General features: G+C 56.1%; 1 protein-coding gene across 2 annotated transcripts in view; it reads left to right on the plus strand.

Annotated features, from left to right (window-relative positions):
• Window positions 1-1,742: 1,742 nt before the first annotated feature.
• The window catches only part of ARRDC1 (arrestin domain containing 1), a 40,928-nt gene continuing 27,074 nt past the window's right edge, over window positions 1,743-15,596 (plus strand). For both annotated transcript variants that reach the window (XR_015703759.1, XM_087753260.1), the window contains exon 1: window positions 1,743-1,955. Coding sequence is in view for 1 of the 2 variants with exons in the window: in XM_087753260.1 (XP_087609386.1) it covers window positions 1,838-1,955 (118 nt within the window). In the remaining variant the exon portion in view is untranslated. The remainder of the gene's footprint in view (window positions 1,956-15,596) is intronic.

A 15,596-nucleotide genomic window follows, 5' to 3' on the forward strand; every position in this document is an offset into this window, starting at 1 on the left:
CAGATGAGCAGGGAGGCAGGAATGCAAGTACACGTTTGACTCCAATGAGTAAAACCCTCCTGAGCCCAGACCCAGCGGGCCCCGTGTGGGGAACGGTGGGTGCCCTGGCACCGCAGGCATCGAATATATTGAGTTATACCCATCTCGTTACATCTTGCAAACCGCAAAGCGCGATGTAGCCGTGGTCCAGGGGATGGATTAATGCCGTGGCACCGCTGCCATGTCGCAAGAAGGGCTCCCGTATCTGTGCCTGAGCACAGGGCGCCTGTCTTGCAGTACTGTAGCTGTGCCACAGCGTGCACAGCCGCGGCCGGAGCCCAGGCGCCTTTGTTCAGCTCCTGGCGCAGGAATCCTTTTTATTCCCGTTGTGACCTTGGGCGAGCAACTTCGCCGTGCTTAAAATTAACTTTTCTGCAAACAAGGCGCGTAAATCTCTTTGCGTCAGGGGAGCTGCGGCACAGCATGAGGGGCTTGGTTTTGGCGAAGGGGTTTTTTGACCCCGAGTGTGCGGTGTCCCTCTGGGGCAAGGGTGCCGGTGCCGCCCCAGCGAGGGGGTGACCCCAACAGTGCACAAAGCCCTGAGTCTTCGGCCACTTTCCATGGGGGAAGGGGGTTCAGTAGAATCCGCTGTAGTGCAGGGTGCTTTTGCCCCCCCCCCCCCCCCCCAGTTTGTTTGTTTTTGCTGGCAGAGCTAAACAGGGGCTGCAGAGAGTGATGAAAGAGGCTGCAGGCTTGTCTTACAAAAAAAAAAAAAAGAGAGACTGGAGAAAATCGGCGTGCGGAGCCTGGCAAAACAAAAGCTAAGGGCAGCGCAAGGAGAGTGGTACGCCCTGCGGGAGGAGATGAGCTGCTGAAAGCCTTGGCACCAGACCGTAGGGGTGTACGTTGCCTGTGACTACAGGCAGGCTGGAAAAATAAGAGGTAGCTTTTAAACACCGCGGAGGGAGGGCCTGGAAGAGCTTCCCAGCAAGAGCCCTGTGCACTGGGAATACACAAACTCCTTTGGTGCTTTCTGAGGGGTTTTACATGGTGACACCCACCGTAAGGTGGCACGGAGGGTACCGTGTGCCCGGGCTGGCGTCACTGCAGGTCCGCGGGAGGACGTCTGTCTGTCCGGCTGGGTGTGCGCTGCAGATAAACAGCTCGTTTTATACTTATTCATTCTGCCCGTGTACGCAGCCTGCTTGTCAGCGGCTGGGAGGCCTCGCCAGGAGTTGCCTTTCCCCAGCGCTGCATTCGGTGTGGGTTTTACAGATGGCTTTTATTCAGGCATGCAGTGCTGAGGGGGAACACGGCGAGTGGGATGGAGGGAAGCCTGCTGCTCGCCCCCAGCTCCCCGGGACGCCCCAGCCGGGTCAGACACCTTCGCCCCGCTCATCTGCGGACAGCGTGGGGCTGTCGTTTACCCCTCAGCCCCAGGCAGCCGTCGGGACCCCTGTATTTGCCTCTCGCTGGACACTTAAAGCGACTGGGGTTATAAAAATAGGAGGGGGGAGAGGTGACAGCTGGGCCGGGGGAATTAGAAGATCAGATTAGAGGGAGCACGGAGCACCAGGAGGCAAGATGGCCCCGTGCTGGGGCAGCCGGCTCCCTCCCTCACAGCCCGGCCCCACCAGCTGCCCCGGCCCCACAGCGCTGCCCTTCCCCAGCGCTCGGCCGTTGCCTCAGGGCCCGCCCCGGCCCCACGGCGCGGCCGGGCCGGGGCGGGAGGAGGCGGGGCGGGGCGGAGCCGGCCCGCCGGGGCAGGGACGGCGCGGCACGGCGCGGCACGGCACGGCAGGTAGCGCTGCCGGCGGAGCGGGCCGGGCTGGGCCGGGCCGGTCGGGGCGGCGCGGCCATGGGGAAGGTGCAGCTGTTCGAGATCCGACTGGGCGAGAGCCGCGTCGTCTATAGCCCCGGCGAGCCGCTGGCCGGCACCGTCACCGTGCGCCTCTCGGGCTCGCTGCAGTACCGAGGTGAGCCCGCGGCCTGCCCGCCGCCTCCCGGGCTGGGGGTGCCCGGGGTGCCCCCTGCCCGCCTCCCCACGGGCGGCGGGGCCGGGGTTGGGCAGGGCCGGGGCCCCGCCGCGGCGGTAGCGGGGCCCGGGGCGGTGCGGGTGCCCCGGGGGCCGGGGGGTGGGTGCCGGGGCGGGGGGGACGCGGGGAGGAGCCGGGTCCCCCCCTCCCGGCGCTGGGGACCGGGTGCTCCGGGGCTTGCACCTCGCCTCTCCCCTCCTGCCGTGAGGCGGGCCGCGGAGGGGAGCGGCGCGGCTGATCGGAGCAACCTGCTCAATTATTATTTCCTCCTCTGTTTCCTTTTACTTTTTCCTCCCATCCCATAAAAAAACAAACAAACCACCCCCCTCAAAAAAACAAACAAACCAACCCAGCACGGGCTCGTTTCACAGGAGCCTCCGGAGCTGGAGGTGGCCGGAGGCGCCCGGCCCCCGCGTCCAGCCTTCCCCGGAGCCCGGCGGCCTCCCTGGGCCACCGGCATCGCCGTGGCGGTGGCCCCTGAACACCGGGCCCTTGTGCTGCTGGGTCTGACGAAGCGCCGAAATGTGTATTTTTTATGGCAGGGCGATGGGAGGAGGCCGGGAGGAGCTGGGCGATGCGGTGTCCCGGCTGGCGGCTGCCCCTGCCCCAGCAGAAGGGGTGCCCACCCATTTGCAGGCACAGTCTGCGGCGAGAAACCGTTTTGTAACATCTCGAATGAACTTGAACGTTTTGAGTTGTGGAGGTACCAGTTTGGGAGATGTCCAAGCTGAGTCCGTGGTCCTGTGTGTGCCGGGGGAGAGAGAGCCCGCCCGCGGGGCAGGCAGGCAGGCAGGCAGCAGTGGTCCCCACCGTGTTCGTGGTGCAGGAGGTATCGGGGGTACGTGGGTGGCTGCTACTCCATGTGAGACCCAGGCCCTGTTGGTGGCTGGTGCAGTCCGTCAGGGCGGAGGGACGGGGATGGGCTGGGGGGAGGCGAGCTGCGAGGTTCGGATCTTCCAAACTGGGAACTTGCTCCCCCACCCTAAGAAATCATTCACGTTTACAAGTTAGTTTTCTGCTCGGTGCCGTGGAAATGCAAACTAATTTGCCGTTTTCCCTGAGGTTGTCTTGCTTGCTTCTCCTATGTGCGTGCTTCTTCCTTTATAACAAATTATTGAGGGGAAAAAAAGAATGTAAAATGCAAAGTCCCTTGAACAGAGACGTCAGCCTGGATGATGGTGCCTATGCTTGCCTATGTCTTGCTTTTGCGAGCACCTCTCCCAGTTGTCTGCAGTAGCTTTTTGGAAGCTTCCTCAGGAAAAAAATATCTAGGACAAGCACAGACTTGTAGCCTGTTTAACTCCTGTTGGAGCAAAGCAGTTGCATATCCAGCATTTATCTCTTTGGAGGGTACTCCCAGCCGTACTTCTTCCAGCAAAGACATTCTTAACAAGGTGTGGCTGACTTCCATCCTCGGCCCATCCCATCGACTTCCACCCCTGTTCCTGAAGGTGCCTCTTGGGTGAGATGGGAGTGTTTGGCTTCGGAGGGCTTGGTTGTGCTGGCCCCTTGCGCTGCCAGCTGGCCATGGTTACACCTTGCTGTTGCCTGTACAGCTCCCATCTTGGAGAAGAGCTGCTAGGCTCTCCTCTACGCCAGATCTCCTTTGCTTCCCAGTGTGCTGCAGCTGGTTGTGGGGAAGGAGGCAAGTGTCTCTTTGTTCTGGACCCTCTTTCTGCTTCCTTATTGCTCTGACTCTGAAACTTCGGGGTCAGGTCTAAGTATTGGTTCTGAAGCCAGGAGGGGTTTTGCTCTTGGATCTGGTGTTTGATGCTAATGCAGGGATTTTGATAGGAAGCTGGGGCAGCTGAGCAGGGCTCTAGGAGAGCGGGCAGAAGCATCAAGCCGAAATCTGAGGTGGGCTGTGTGTGGCTGTTCCTTCTGCTTCTATGCAGAGGTGACCTGAGTGGCTGTTTTGGGCTGAGGTCCCTGCAAATTGGCTTCACCAGTTGGGGCAGAAACTTGGCATAAATGGTGTCTGAACCTGCCCAAGTAAGTCACGTTAGGATGCGATGCCGATGTTTGCAGAGTGCAAGGTGACTCTTGCTGTGTGTCCTCCCTGCTGCTCTGTATCTTATGGTCTCTGGTGTTTAAACCCTCCACGTTGGGGCTGGGGGTCTCTCGAATGGGCACCTTCTCCTGCCTTCTGGTTGAAGGAAATGTCTCGGCCTCAGAGGAGGCGGCCTGTGTAGCTGCTGAAACATCCTCCTTGGTGTGACAGCAGGCAACTACTTGCTGGAAAGAGGTCTTAAAGGGACTGGTCAGCCCTGTTGAGCTCTCCGGGCTCAGCAGCCGAGGGATCAGACCACCTCTGACATGCTGTGGCTTTCTGCTGGGGTGTGGGGAGAGGTAGGTGGCATCGATTTGTGTTATATAGTATATACACCTACACCTTCTGTGACCGGCAATGACTTTCAGGCTGATAAACAGCTGTCAGGAGAAGACACCGAGTCCTTGCCCATTGCAGTTTGGCCCACAGCACCGAGGCTTGGTGCTTTCCATTTTCTGAGCTGGCCCAGTCTGGTGCAGTGGCTTCTCTCAGTGTTGTGGTTTTGGAGATCACAAATAGAAAGAAGCCTGTGCATGACTATTTCACACGGTAACTCGTTTTATGGCTCTTGGAAATTGCGCCTTCTGAAAGGTGGACAATACAAACAAACAAATCTCATTCTGCGTTGCTAAACACGCCAGAAATCTTGGGTCATAGGAAAGCGTAACTGGAGACACACCTTTCAGGATCATAAATGCTTCCACCTACGCCGTCTTCCGTGCCAGCCCTGCTGACTAGCAGTAATGGCTGTTCAGCAGCACATCTTCTTCGGCTGACTGTGCGGCAGCGTCACAAATGACGACTGGGCCTTTGGTGACCCACGCAGACCTTTTGGGGAGGCACACTGCTCCCCGTGGCTGTGCCGAAGCGAAGGGCCTTGCCTGAAAACTTCTGAGCCTCGGGGGAGAGCGCTGATGGGAATGCAGAATTCCTCATCGTTGTGCCTGGCTTGCTGGGTAAATCATCAAACACGGGTGTACAAAGAATAATTAATCTTAACAGGAAGCTGGCGCTGGGACAGCTGGAGATGGAGTTAATTTGGGGGGAGGGAGGAGGGAAATAAGTTTGTTCAGAGCAGGGCAGGCAGCCCCGGTCGCTGGCAGGAGCGTGCTGGAACAAAGGCTTGTGCTGCTGGGGGATGCTGGAGCGCTTTCTTCTCAACTCGGCGGCTTCCAGGGACCATGCAGATTATTTCGGTCCTGCTGCCTGCCATTCAGCGAGCCTTCTCGCGGGCAGAAGTGTAATGTTAAAATAACAGCCCTCTCTCCTGGGTCACTAAGAGTAAAGAAATTGCAAGTGCTTTCCGGAGCAGATTTCAGCACTTTGCTATTCTCCACTCTATTATTTAGCTGTCCAGGTTTATGCAGTGATGACTTGACTTTAAAATTACTCCCTTGAACTGCAAAGCTCCAGACACAAGTACCTACATCTGTTCATGCACTAGAAGTACCCAGGTATATAATTCCCATTTCTGCAGAGCAGAGAACCTGTGAATCATAATTTCCTTCTCTAATCTTAAACGTAGTAAATATTCTTACTTGTCAGATGGAGAACTGAGAAAGCTGGTGGTGAAGAAGGGGCTTGAAAAGCAGGTCGTTCGAATCCCGAGTCATGTGTCCAAACTAAAAGGTGACTTCTGTTTCCCTGGGAGAGCAGTGGGAAGAAGTTTGGGTTTGGCTAACGTGTAAGGTGGTTCTGAGGTGTGTGTAACCTGTGCCCTTCCTGGGGGAAAGAGGTGACGCTGAAGGACTGTGTTGGCCACAGTCCTCTGTGCCACTTGACCTCTGAAACAGAGGAAAACGTTGTTCTGCAGAAAGGCTGTGGGCTGCTTAGGAAAGTGATGTCGAAAGCATGGATTCTGTCCCCGGTTAGCGGTCTGAAGCTTGCTCTGTTCCGAGATGGAAGGCTGTCTTCTGTAAAGGTGGATTTGGAAGTTCTGTGCTTGGCAGCATGCGTCACCTATAAACCATGGGGGTGGGAGGGACCCCACGGCTGGTCTGCTTTGGGGTGCAGCGTGACAAGGGAGCGCCGTGCCTGCAGGGCAGAGTTGAGCAAGGGCCCGGTGGGTTTGGAAGGCAGGAGCGGATCCAACGCTGTCGCTGTCCCTGGCAATACCGGCAGTGCCCGGTGAGGTCTCGAGCCCGTCTGACATCCGCTAGCAGTGATGGGTGCCAGGACGAGGCGAGGCTGGCACTGACACGCAGGAATGCTCATATATCGTTCCGCAGCATCGCTCTGGCAGGCTGGATGGCTCCTGCTATAGGGGAAGTGGATTAACTTTCTTTTCTCATTGTCTGGAGCGAGACAGCAGGGAGCTGTGTGGCCAAGTCTGTCTGAAGCTGTGGAACAAAAGAGGGATTTTTGCTCTCCTGGCTGGCTTGCTGCTAGAGCTCCAACTCCTCTGGAGTCAATAACTAATCACGAGATTGTTTTGTGTCTCGTCACTGCAGTGTGTGCCCCTCTCCGCTGCTCCCCCCGCCTGTGCACCACTTGTGCTCAGCTGAAAAACTCTGTTTGCTGCTTTCCTTGGCGAGGAGACATGCTGCGGCCTCCCCTCTCTTGTTTAACAAAATGGGAGAACAAGTGGTGCGGAGTTCTGTCGGTCTGATTAGCTTCCAAGTGTGACAAACGGGGTGTGAGTGCTTATTCCTTCCCTGAAGCAGCACAGAGCTGGCAGAGATGTGGCTTATCTTTCGGGGCTGGAGTCAGGTAGGCAGCAGGGAGGCTCCCTGGCTGGAAGGAGGGAGTCCGTGGGTTTACATCCCTCTCCTCCGGAGGCAGCTCCCCATCCCTAGCACAGCCCTGCAGGAAGGGTCGGGCGAGGGGGAGTAGCCGGGGAGGGCGGTGGCTCGGGCCAGCCCCTCTGCCAAGGGAGGCATGGGTGCACGGATGGGCATGCTCCGCTCGTGGCGTGTTGTGGAATACCTTTTGCTGAAAGTCATCCTCGAGGAAGAAGTATGTCTGTAGAAGCCACATAGCTGCCACTTGACTTGGCGAAGTCTCGCTAGAGGCTGTCACGGCCGGGAAGAGTAGGACGGACGTGCAGACCATCCTCTGCCGTCTGGAGAAGGGGATGCTCAGGCCCTTCCAAGAGAAGAAGGGCAATGGGGTGGTTGTGCTGCGAGGCTGCTGCAGACCTGACCTGTGCAAAAGCATAGAGAAAGGTGCTCTGCCAGGCGTTGCGGCAAGTCTTTCCTCCTGCTTAGTGCAGATGCTCCTGAAACAGGCTGGCAAGCGCACCAGGGGCTGGGTTTTGGTTTGGTGCCTCTTTTCTTGAGGGCTGATTGCCGAGATAGCCAATGTACAGCCCTTAGGCTACTGTTGTGACCTCTGAAGTCTGGCGACAGGGATTGCTGTGGAAGTTAATTACCTCGTTGTGCTGCTCTTAAAATCTGTCACTCTTCAAATCTCTCGTGTGGAAGTGCAAAGTGCTTAGGAGAGGAGAAAATAAGCAAAGGACCAGGCTGCTGGCAGTCAGCGGATTTTTGTCTTGTGCACAGCTGTGCCCACATGTGCCCCGAGTCCCTGGGTCGTGTTTAGGATCTGAAATGGGAGGTGAAATGGCTTCAGACCACAAAGATGTGCAGGCTTCTGCCTCCTTGTGATGGTTTTTAAACAGCAACTCCGCATCCCCCAGCTCTCTTTGGCCAACTAAAACTAGCTGATGGGGTGCCACTGTCAAGTGTGAGCTGGGTGTTTTGCTGTGAATAAGCTTGCGGATAGAGGCTTTTCACCAGAAAGTGTTTGGCTGTGGCTGGGTACCGCTTTGTCCAGCATCAGGTACTGCGTTCAGAAGGGTGGTCAATGCCATGTGGATAAATTGAATGGCTTCAGCAAACTCCCGCAGGTGTATCAGCACGCTGAGATGCTGGATGATGGCGGTGGAGAGGATATGGGGGTGTCCTGAGGTAAGGATGGACACTGCCTTTGACCCCCTTGACAAGGTGAGGGTGGTAAGCTAGTGCCAGCCTGGAATTATTCACAGATCTAGTGTAAAAACACCCTGACCTTTGAGCACCTTAATCTTGATTAAAAACCGGACCTTATCAGATGTCCGTAACAAAAAGACTGTTTCCAAGAAGAATGAATCATTTCTGGAACACTAATGCTTATAACTTCCTACCCTTTGTTCTTGTTGATGTGTCGTTGTTTAACCCCAGTCGGCAACTAAGGGCCACGCAGCCGCTCACTCACTCTCCCCCGGTGGGATGGGGGACAGAATCAGAAGAGTAAAAGTGAGAAAACTCGTGGGTTGAGATAAAGACAGTTTAATAGGTGATGCAAAAGCTGCACATGCAAGCAAAGCAAAATGAGGAATTCATTCGCGCCTTCCCATGGGCAGGCAGGTGCTCAGCCATCACCAGGAAAGCAGGGCTCCATCATGCGTAACGGTGACTTGGGAAGACAAACGCCATCAGTCTGAACGTTCCTCCCTTCTTTCTTCCCCCAGTTTTATTGCTGAGCATGATGCCATATGGTGTGGGACATCCCTTTGGTCACTGGGGTCAGCTGTCCCAGCCGTGTCCCCTCCCAGTTCCCTGTGCACCCCCAGCCTGCTCGCTGGTGGGGTGGGGTGAGAGGCAGAGAAGGCCTTGACTCTGTGTAAGCACTGCTCAGCAGTGACGAAAACATCCCTGTGTTATCAACACTGTTTCCAGCACAAATCAAAAACATAGCCCGGTACTGGCTACTCCAAAGAAAATTAACTCTACCCCAGCCAAAACCAGCACATGATGGAGCCATCCTCTCGATCGTTCTGGCTCCAGCAGCTCAGGCCAGAGGTAACGACGCTGCAGCAGCTTGCTGTCCGTCCCTCCCAAATGCACCCGCCTTAATCCCAAATGCTCCCCGCAATAAGACTTGAATGGAACTTTCTCGGAAGGCAACATCTCCAGGAAGGAAAGCTCAATGTGTGTGTATGAGTTGGTGCTTTTTTGACAGGGGGTGCCAGCATGGGACTGAATGTCAGGTCCAGGGGTTTTGCTCTCAGTCCTGAATGCTCCGATTTCTGTCTGCAGGTGTCCAGCCTGGCCGTGAGGACCATCTTACCAACTTGTAGCACTCCTAGCATAGCGGGGATTTGTTATGTATCTAGTGCTCTGATAATAACAAGAACATAAGTAGTTTTTCCAAACTGATGATCTAGCTATAAATAGAGAATCCAGCTGCTTGCATTGAATGTCATCAAAGAAAATCATAGAAGCAGCTCTTATGCAGAATGAAGAGGATTCTGGCTGCTTTCTCCGAAGATGCTGGGGGAGGGGGATTTCTTGACAACTGAGATGTGTGAAAGCAATGCTTGAGAGCTCACTGTGGTGTGTGAAATCTTCAGTGGGGAGCAGGTGAGGCGAGGCGGTTGGGATCTCCTGTCGCGCCGTCCCACGCTTGCGCCTTCCTAGCTCCCCAGCAGAGAACCTGCCTGCGCCGGTGCCCGGGCGGAATGAGGAGTCGCTAAGCGCAGGGTTGCTTTACTGCTTATAAATAAGGCTTTTCAGGAAAAGGCACTTGAAATCTCCCTTGCTAGGAGGAGGTGAGCTGGCTCCGGGCTTGTGCCTGGGAGCTGCAGCAGTTTTAAATCACTTGGAGGTGTCTCAGCAAATTCTAGCTGCTGACTTGCGAGCTCAGTGCCTGGAGTGGAGCGGCAGGGTGCATCAGCCTTAGTGCAGAGTTCTGTGTGGTGGCTTGTCCCCCGTGCTCTTCTCTTCACTCCTGGTCTGCAGGCTCCAACCCCTCACACCAAAACTGTTGTTTCCAGGATGGCTGAGCAGTCCTGAACTTGCTGCTTCAGTCCTTCTCAGTGCCTTGGAGACAGAGGCTTGCTCAGAACACCTGGTTACGGCAATACTGTCTGTGCTGAATCCTTTCAGCCCCAGGTGCGTGTGGTGGGGGGTGTCCAGCCTGAAACAGGCCTTTTTCTGGCTGACTAGGTGCTGAGCTGACTTTGTGAGTGCTCCTCTCTGAGGACAGGGAGCGAGTGCTGGGGAGTTCGCGCTCAGGATCATCCCTGGAGCCCCAGGAGCGTCGCCTCCTCTCCCGAGCATCTGCATTGCATCTGCAGGGCTGGCTGTTGCTGAGAAGACCGGGCGACCTGTGGCAGGCCATGTTTTGGGTGGCAGCGAGGATCTGCCAAAATGAGCATCAGCCAACAGGACTTGTTGTAGCCTTAACTCCTAGACAAGAGTATCTGAGAGTCTCAGAAGAAAATGAGCGTGACTCAGTCCCGCAGCAGAGTCTGGCCCACAGGAGCCCTTGTGCTCTGGCATTACAGTAAGCCTGTTAAGCATGAATTTCCAGAACTCTTTGAAGCCTTTATTTAGAAAGAGCCTGAAAAGGGAGTAGGCTCTGGTGAATCAACCTCTTTGTGGTAAGCAGAGAAACCTGATCAGTCGGCTGTTTATCTGCCTGCAGTGGCTTTTACACCCAGCACAGAGGGGTGATGCTCCTGCGGTGGGGGCAGAGGGGCTGTCTGGGGGGGAGAGCTCGTTAAACCTGCTCCGGGGTGTGGGAAGAACAGAGCGGAGCTGGCAGTGGTCGCAAACAGAGGTGTGTTCCCAGGACATCAGAGAGCTCAGCCTGCCTGGCTGCTCCTCGTCTCAGGTGAATCGCCGGCTTGGTCTGCCAGCGAGGTGGGAGAAGGTGCCTGGCTTCGCTCTTGCTGGGAAAGAGCAACTGAGTTTGTTAGTGAATTTAAAGGGGTGGTTTGTTACGGCGTGGACCTGACTGGTCTTAAAGCACCCAGCAAATGCCTCCTGGGACCTGCAGTGCTGTGTGGTAGACTGCGGTGGGGTTTCTTGCCCAGTTCTTTTTTTAGACAGCCAAGTCAAGTGTACCGGAATATCTTAACTGCTTTGGCCTAAAGTAGTGCTAAGTGCTGGGTGGAAACCCGTTTCAGTTTGGGCACGCTATTAAAAAAGAGGTTCCTCTTCTGTTTCAGTGCTGCTCAGCCCGAGGAAGGGTGGCTGTGGTCCCTGGCTGGCTGAAGTGTTGAGAGCTGGCAGGTCCTGGCATCCATCAGCATTCCTGTGAGCCGGGGCGAGCTGCTGGCTCTGTTCCACTTCTCCGGCTGCACGTTGGGCATCGGGGACTTGCATTCCCCTCCCACAGGGGCCAAACACCGAAGATTAAGATGCTCTGACTGCTTACGTATGTACAGTCTTGTTTTGCTTTGAAGAGCATAGCTTGCTTAAATTGAGGTTGCCAAGGCTCACAACAGCAAGTTTAAGTTGCCCAGGTCCCCTGAGAAGGATGACAATAAATTAGGACCTGTCGTGTTCAGGGGATCATGAGGAAACTCTGCCTGGACCTCACCGAGATCCTAAATATGAGGCGTTTCTGCACCAAGCTGGCAGCATCTGCGGCTCAGAGGTGCTGGTGGTGCTGGCAGGCAGCCTGCAGCCCCGCAGAGCTGGGTGTAGCCGCTCTGGGCACGGGGCAAGGGTGCGATGAGGAGCTGGGCTGCACCGAGCTCTGTGTAGAAGGGAGGATGAGGAAGAGAGGGCACAGGCTGTGGCAGAGGTTGTGGTATTTCCTGAGATCTGCTGGGTAACAAGCTGAGCTGCTCTTACCCAGCGTGAGACTTGCTGCTAGCCCTGCTTGGAGCTCCGTCCCGTCCTAGTAAAAGTGCAGCCTGCTCTCTCATGGGTGGGGTGAACAGACGTGAGTCTTGAGCATAGCTCTAGAAGGAGGGCAGGCACACTAGTCTCCAAACAGATCAGTCTGTCCCTCTCTGAATTTCTGTCCAGAGAACTGGAAAGGAAAGAAGTTTCTTGAGACTGAAAGTTGGCTTCACACACCAGAGCGGTTGAAGATCCACATGAAGCGTTGTCGCTATCTCCTCCAGCCTTCTGCTCTGCTGCAGCCTCTTTGCATTTCCCCTCTGATGCTCAGAGAGGTGGATATTAAGAGAGGAGGCTGTGAATGCTGGCAGCGTGGCGGAGGTGGGTGGCTGGCATGGAGATTTTCATAGTGAGCTGCGAGATCTGCCTCTCCCTGCCAAATACTTGGTTTCCCTCAGTGCCTCCTGTACTGCTGTCTGATCTGGCTGTTCCCAGCGCTCAGGGGCGTCTGCATCTGCCGCCCTGGCTTGGGAGGCAGAGGCTGGTCCCTCAGCATGCTGTGGTGGTGCTGGGTCGGTGGTTGTGCGAGGACCCGAGGGCTGGCATCGCCGACCCCTGCCCTGTGTGTGGCAGCAGGCATTGCATGGAGCAGTTCTGCTGGGTCACGCCACTTCTTTAGGATGGGGCAAGAGTCTGGGCTCCTAAAACCGATCCGAGGTATGACTTTCTCCTTCCCCGCTTCCTGCGTCGCCACCGTGGAGGGGTGTTGCCTGCCCCAGGCCCAGCCTGGGCTGTTCCTGCAGGAAGCCCGCGAATGTGTTGGTTGGCAGCCTGGCTGCGGTGCCTCCAGCGGGGAGGCCGGGGTAGGTGGCACGGTGAAGGGAGCAATAATCGTGCGGCTGTACATCCCTGCCAGACTGCGTGCACGGGCTCTGCGCTGCTGTTACAGCGCAGCCACCTCTGCCCTTGTGGGCTCTCAGGGCAGAGTAACCCCATTCCTCCCCACCTCTCTTCCCAGGCTGTTTGGGTGACACAGCACTGGGACCTACATCAGTCTGAAGCTTCAAAACAAAACAACTTGTCCTTTTTTTTGCAAGAGGCAGTTTTGGAGAAAGGGGATGCTGGGGGAGTCCTTTCTGGAGCGTGCTTGGTGAGCAGTGGGGTGGTTGTGGCAGGAATCGGGGTGAAGGACTGGACGGGGTGCAGCCCATCAGTCGGGCCCCGCGTGCAGATGCTGCAGCATTTCGTGCCTGTTGCTAGGGAGCTGCGGTTGCCTTTGGCAACAGGACTGGCGGATCCAACGTGCAAACTTTGTGGCACGCGCCTGTCCCCCTCCCGCAGCCCGTGTGGCCTTGTTCGCCGGTGAGTTTTCCACCCGCAGCCCAACGTGTGCAAAGACAGGCTTGTTAAATGCGCTCAACCGGGGATTCTGTTCCAGATGTTCGAGATGACCCCCTTCCTCTGAGGGCAGCTGGCGTGCTGATAAAACACTGTGATGCTATAAATAAACCTGTCAGCTCTGCAAGGGAGAAAAGCCTTCAGTTTGAATAGGAGTTTGTTTTAAATAGGAGCCCAAGAGTTTGCTTTCTTCCCTTGGATGTATGTCGACCTCTGATTTTGGGGAGGAGCTGCAAGATGTAGGTTTCCCTGTTGCTCTCAACCTGATGGAAGAGAGTGCTTGCAGAGGGGAGAGGATTGACCTGCCTGGGAGAGGACTCAGAGAAGATTTGCTGCTCTGCTTTTCTACAGGCACACACCTGCCCAGTCTCCTTTGGAGACTTCTGCATTTGCTAGAGTGAGGACATCCTCCGTGTATTGATACTACCTGCACGGACGTGCCTTTCCTTGTGCTGCGCTGGACTCTGGCTGAAATAACTCACGTGTAGCCAAAATAATGGCTCTGGGTCGCTTTGCCCGTGTAGCAGAGCTGTCACTCCCCTGTTGTTGTACAGGTGGAGTTTTTACAGGCTGCGTTTGGGAGCTGGTCCAGCCTTCCTGCAGCGTGGGGCTGTGTTGGGTGGGTCTGGGCGTCCTGCAGGTTGTGTGGGAGACCCAGCTGGGTCCTCCTGCCTTCGCTTGACAGGACGTAAATACAGCCCGGTTGCTACAGCCGGGGAGAACGGGCATTTCTGGCCCTTAGGGTGGGTTTTGCTGAGCTTGGGCTTGCGGGGCTGGCTCTGCTGCCCTGGAAATCAGCTCACCGAAAGGTCAGGGCCAGGAGGGGAGGGACTGTCCCTTCCACTGCTGCGAGTGATTTGGCTGGTTCAGTCTCTTGCAGGGCACAGAGGGCAAGTGCCAGCCTGGGGGAGGAATGGCTGAGCAGCAGATCTCTCTTCTGGAGATTAAACGGTGCTAAAGCTCGTGCTGCTGCAGAGGGGGCTGCAGGGTGGTCCTGAGCCCCAGCTGGGCTTGTGCATGGCAGGAGCATTGCCCGCAGGGGCAAAGATGGGTCAAACTGTAGCAACGACTCAGTACTTCGCTGGGAGCCTGTCCCGCGGTCTCAGAGAAGAGAGCTGGATTGGGTGTGACTTGTGCGATGGGCTGGCAGGCTGCAGGAGGTGGGATGTCCTCCCGGGTCACGGGGAGCAGCGGCCGAGTCCTCCGTGTGCTGGAGGCTGCTGGTGGTGTGGGAGATGCTGCTCGACGCCTGTCAGCTCCAGACAAGTCACCTCCTGGGGCCTGGCTACGGGCTTGGGTTTGAGTTGAGATGGAAAGCATGAACAACATGCTTTTAGACAACTCCTCTCCTTCCCCATTAGAGGCCAGATCCCCTTGCTGCCCCTGTGCTGGGCTCTTGGGAAGGAAGAAGATAAAAACCTCCCCAGACAATCCTTAACCTTGTGCCAAACCCGCCACTGCCTCCAGCATTTGGCGTAAGCTCTGCTCTTGCCTTGCTGGCTTGTGAAATGCCCAAGACTATTTGTGTCTCAAGAACTGACAGGATGGACCCAGAAGGCTGGGGACAGCTGAGAATTAATTAGGAGCTGTTGGTTTGATTAGCAGTGTCTCAGTGTATCTGTGCATGAGGGCTGGACACCAGGGGAGTAGCATATCTTGTGAGCTTCCAGCCTTCCTGCTTAGAGGACATGAGCCCTTTGTGTCTGAGGTTGTACCAGTGCATTTCTGTGTAAATGCCATCAGTACAAAGGCCTCATCCTGCTCCTCTTTGCGGTCTCACCTTTCTCAGTGTCCACTTTTCATGGAGCTTTTCTAGGAATTACCCAGTCTCTATAAACTGGTTGAGAGTAACTCGCTCTGTCTGCGGGTCTTGCTGACTCCTAGGCTTTCCATCTTCCCAGCACTGTCTGCTCCTGCTTTGCTGGGAGTGTGGGCAACCCCAAACCCATCTTCTTCATGCAGGTCCAGGGCAGGGGCTTTGCAGGGCCAGAAGATCTCAGGGCACAGCAAAACTTGTGATCTTTGTCTCTTGAATCCAGAGGTTTCGCTCCAGGGTGGAGCTGCGGTGCTGTGTGTCGAGGTGGCCTCCTGCTGCCACTGCAATAGCCCATCGATCCGTCAAGGGCAGCTCCCTGCTGCCGTCGGTTGGGGGGTGGTTGGGGCTCAGGGAGATCCATCACCCCCTTCGCTTGGGGCTGTTTCTGGCCCCTGTGGCTTGCGGGGCTGGGGGGGAGAGGTGGCTCATTCCCAGCTCACGGGAGGTTCTCAGTCCCTGCAGCTCTGTGCATACAGACAGCAACTTGAGGGAATCTAATTAAAACTGGTGGTGATAGCTGCCTGCTGCGGCTCTGATGGAGAGGGATGAGGAAAGGGGGCTCTGGCTTCCCATGGCTGGTTTCCATGAAATGAAGACTTGTCTGATGTAGACTCATTCATCTCCCACAGCACTTTCTCTCCCTCTGCTCCCCCGTTATCTGGATCCAGGTGTGCACAAGTTTTCCAAAGAGTATCTCAGTCCCCAGGTACCCTCTGAGCCTGTTACGAATGTGTGTCCCGGTCCCTTGTGCTGCGTGCGGT

Source organism: Nipponia nippon, unplaced genomic scaffold (assembly GCF_047370975.1).
Source record: "Nipponia nippon isolate SJK-2023a ecotype South Korea unplaced genomic scaffold, ASM4737097v1 scaffold_16, whole genome shotgun sequence".
Taxonomy (NCBI): Eukaryota; Metazoa; Chordata; class Aves; order Pelecaniformes; family Threskiornithidae; genus Nipponia; species Nipponia nippon.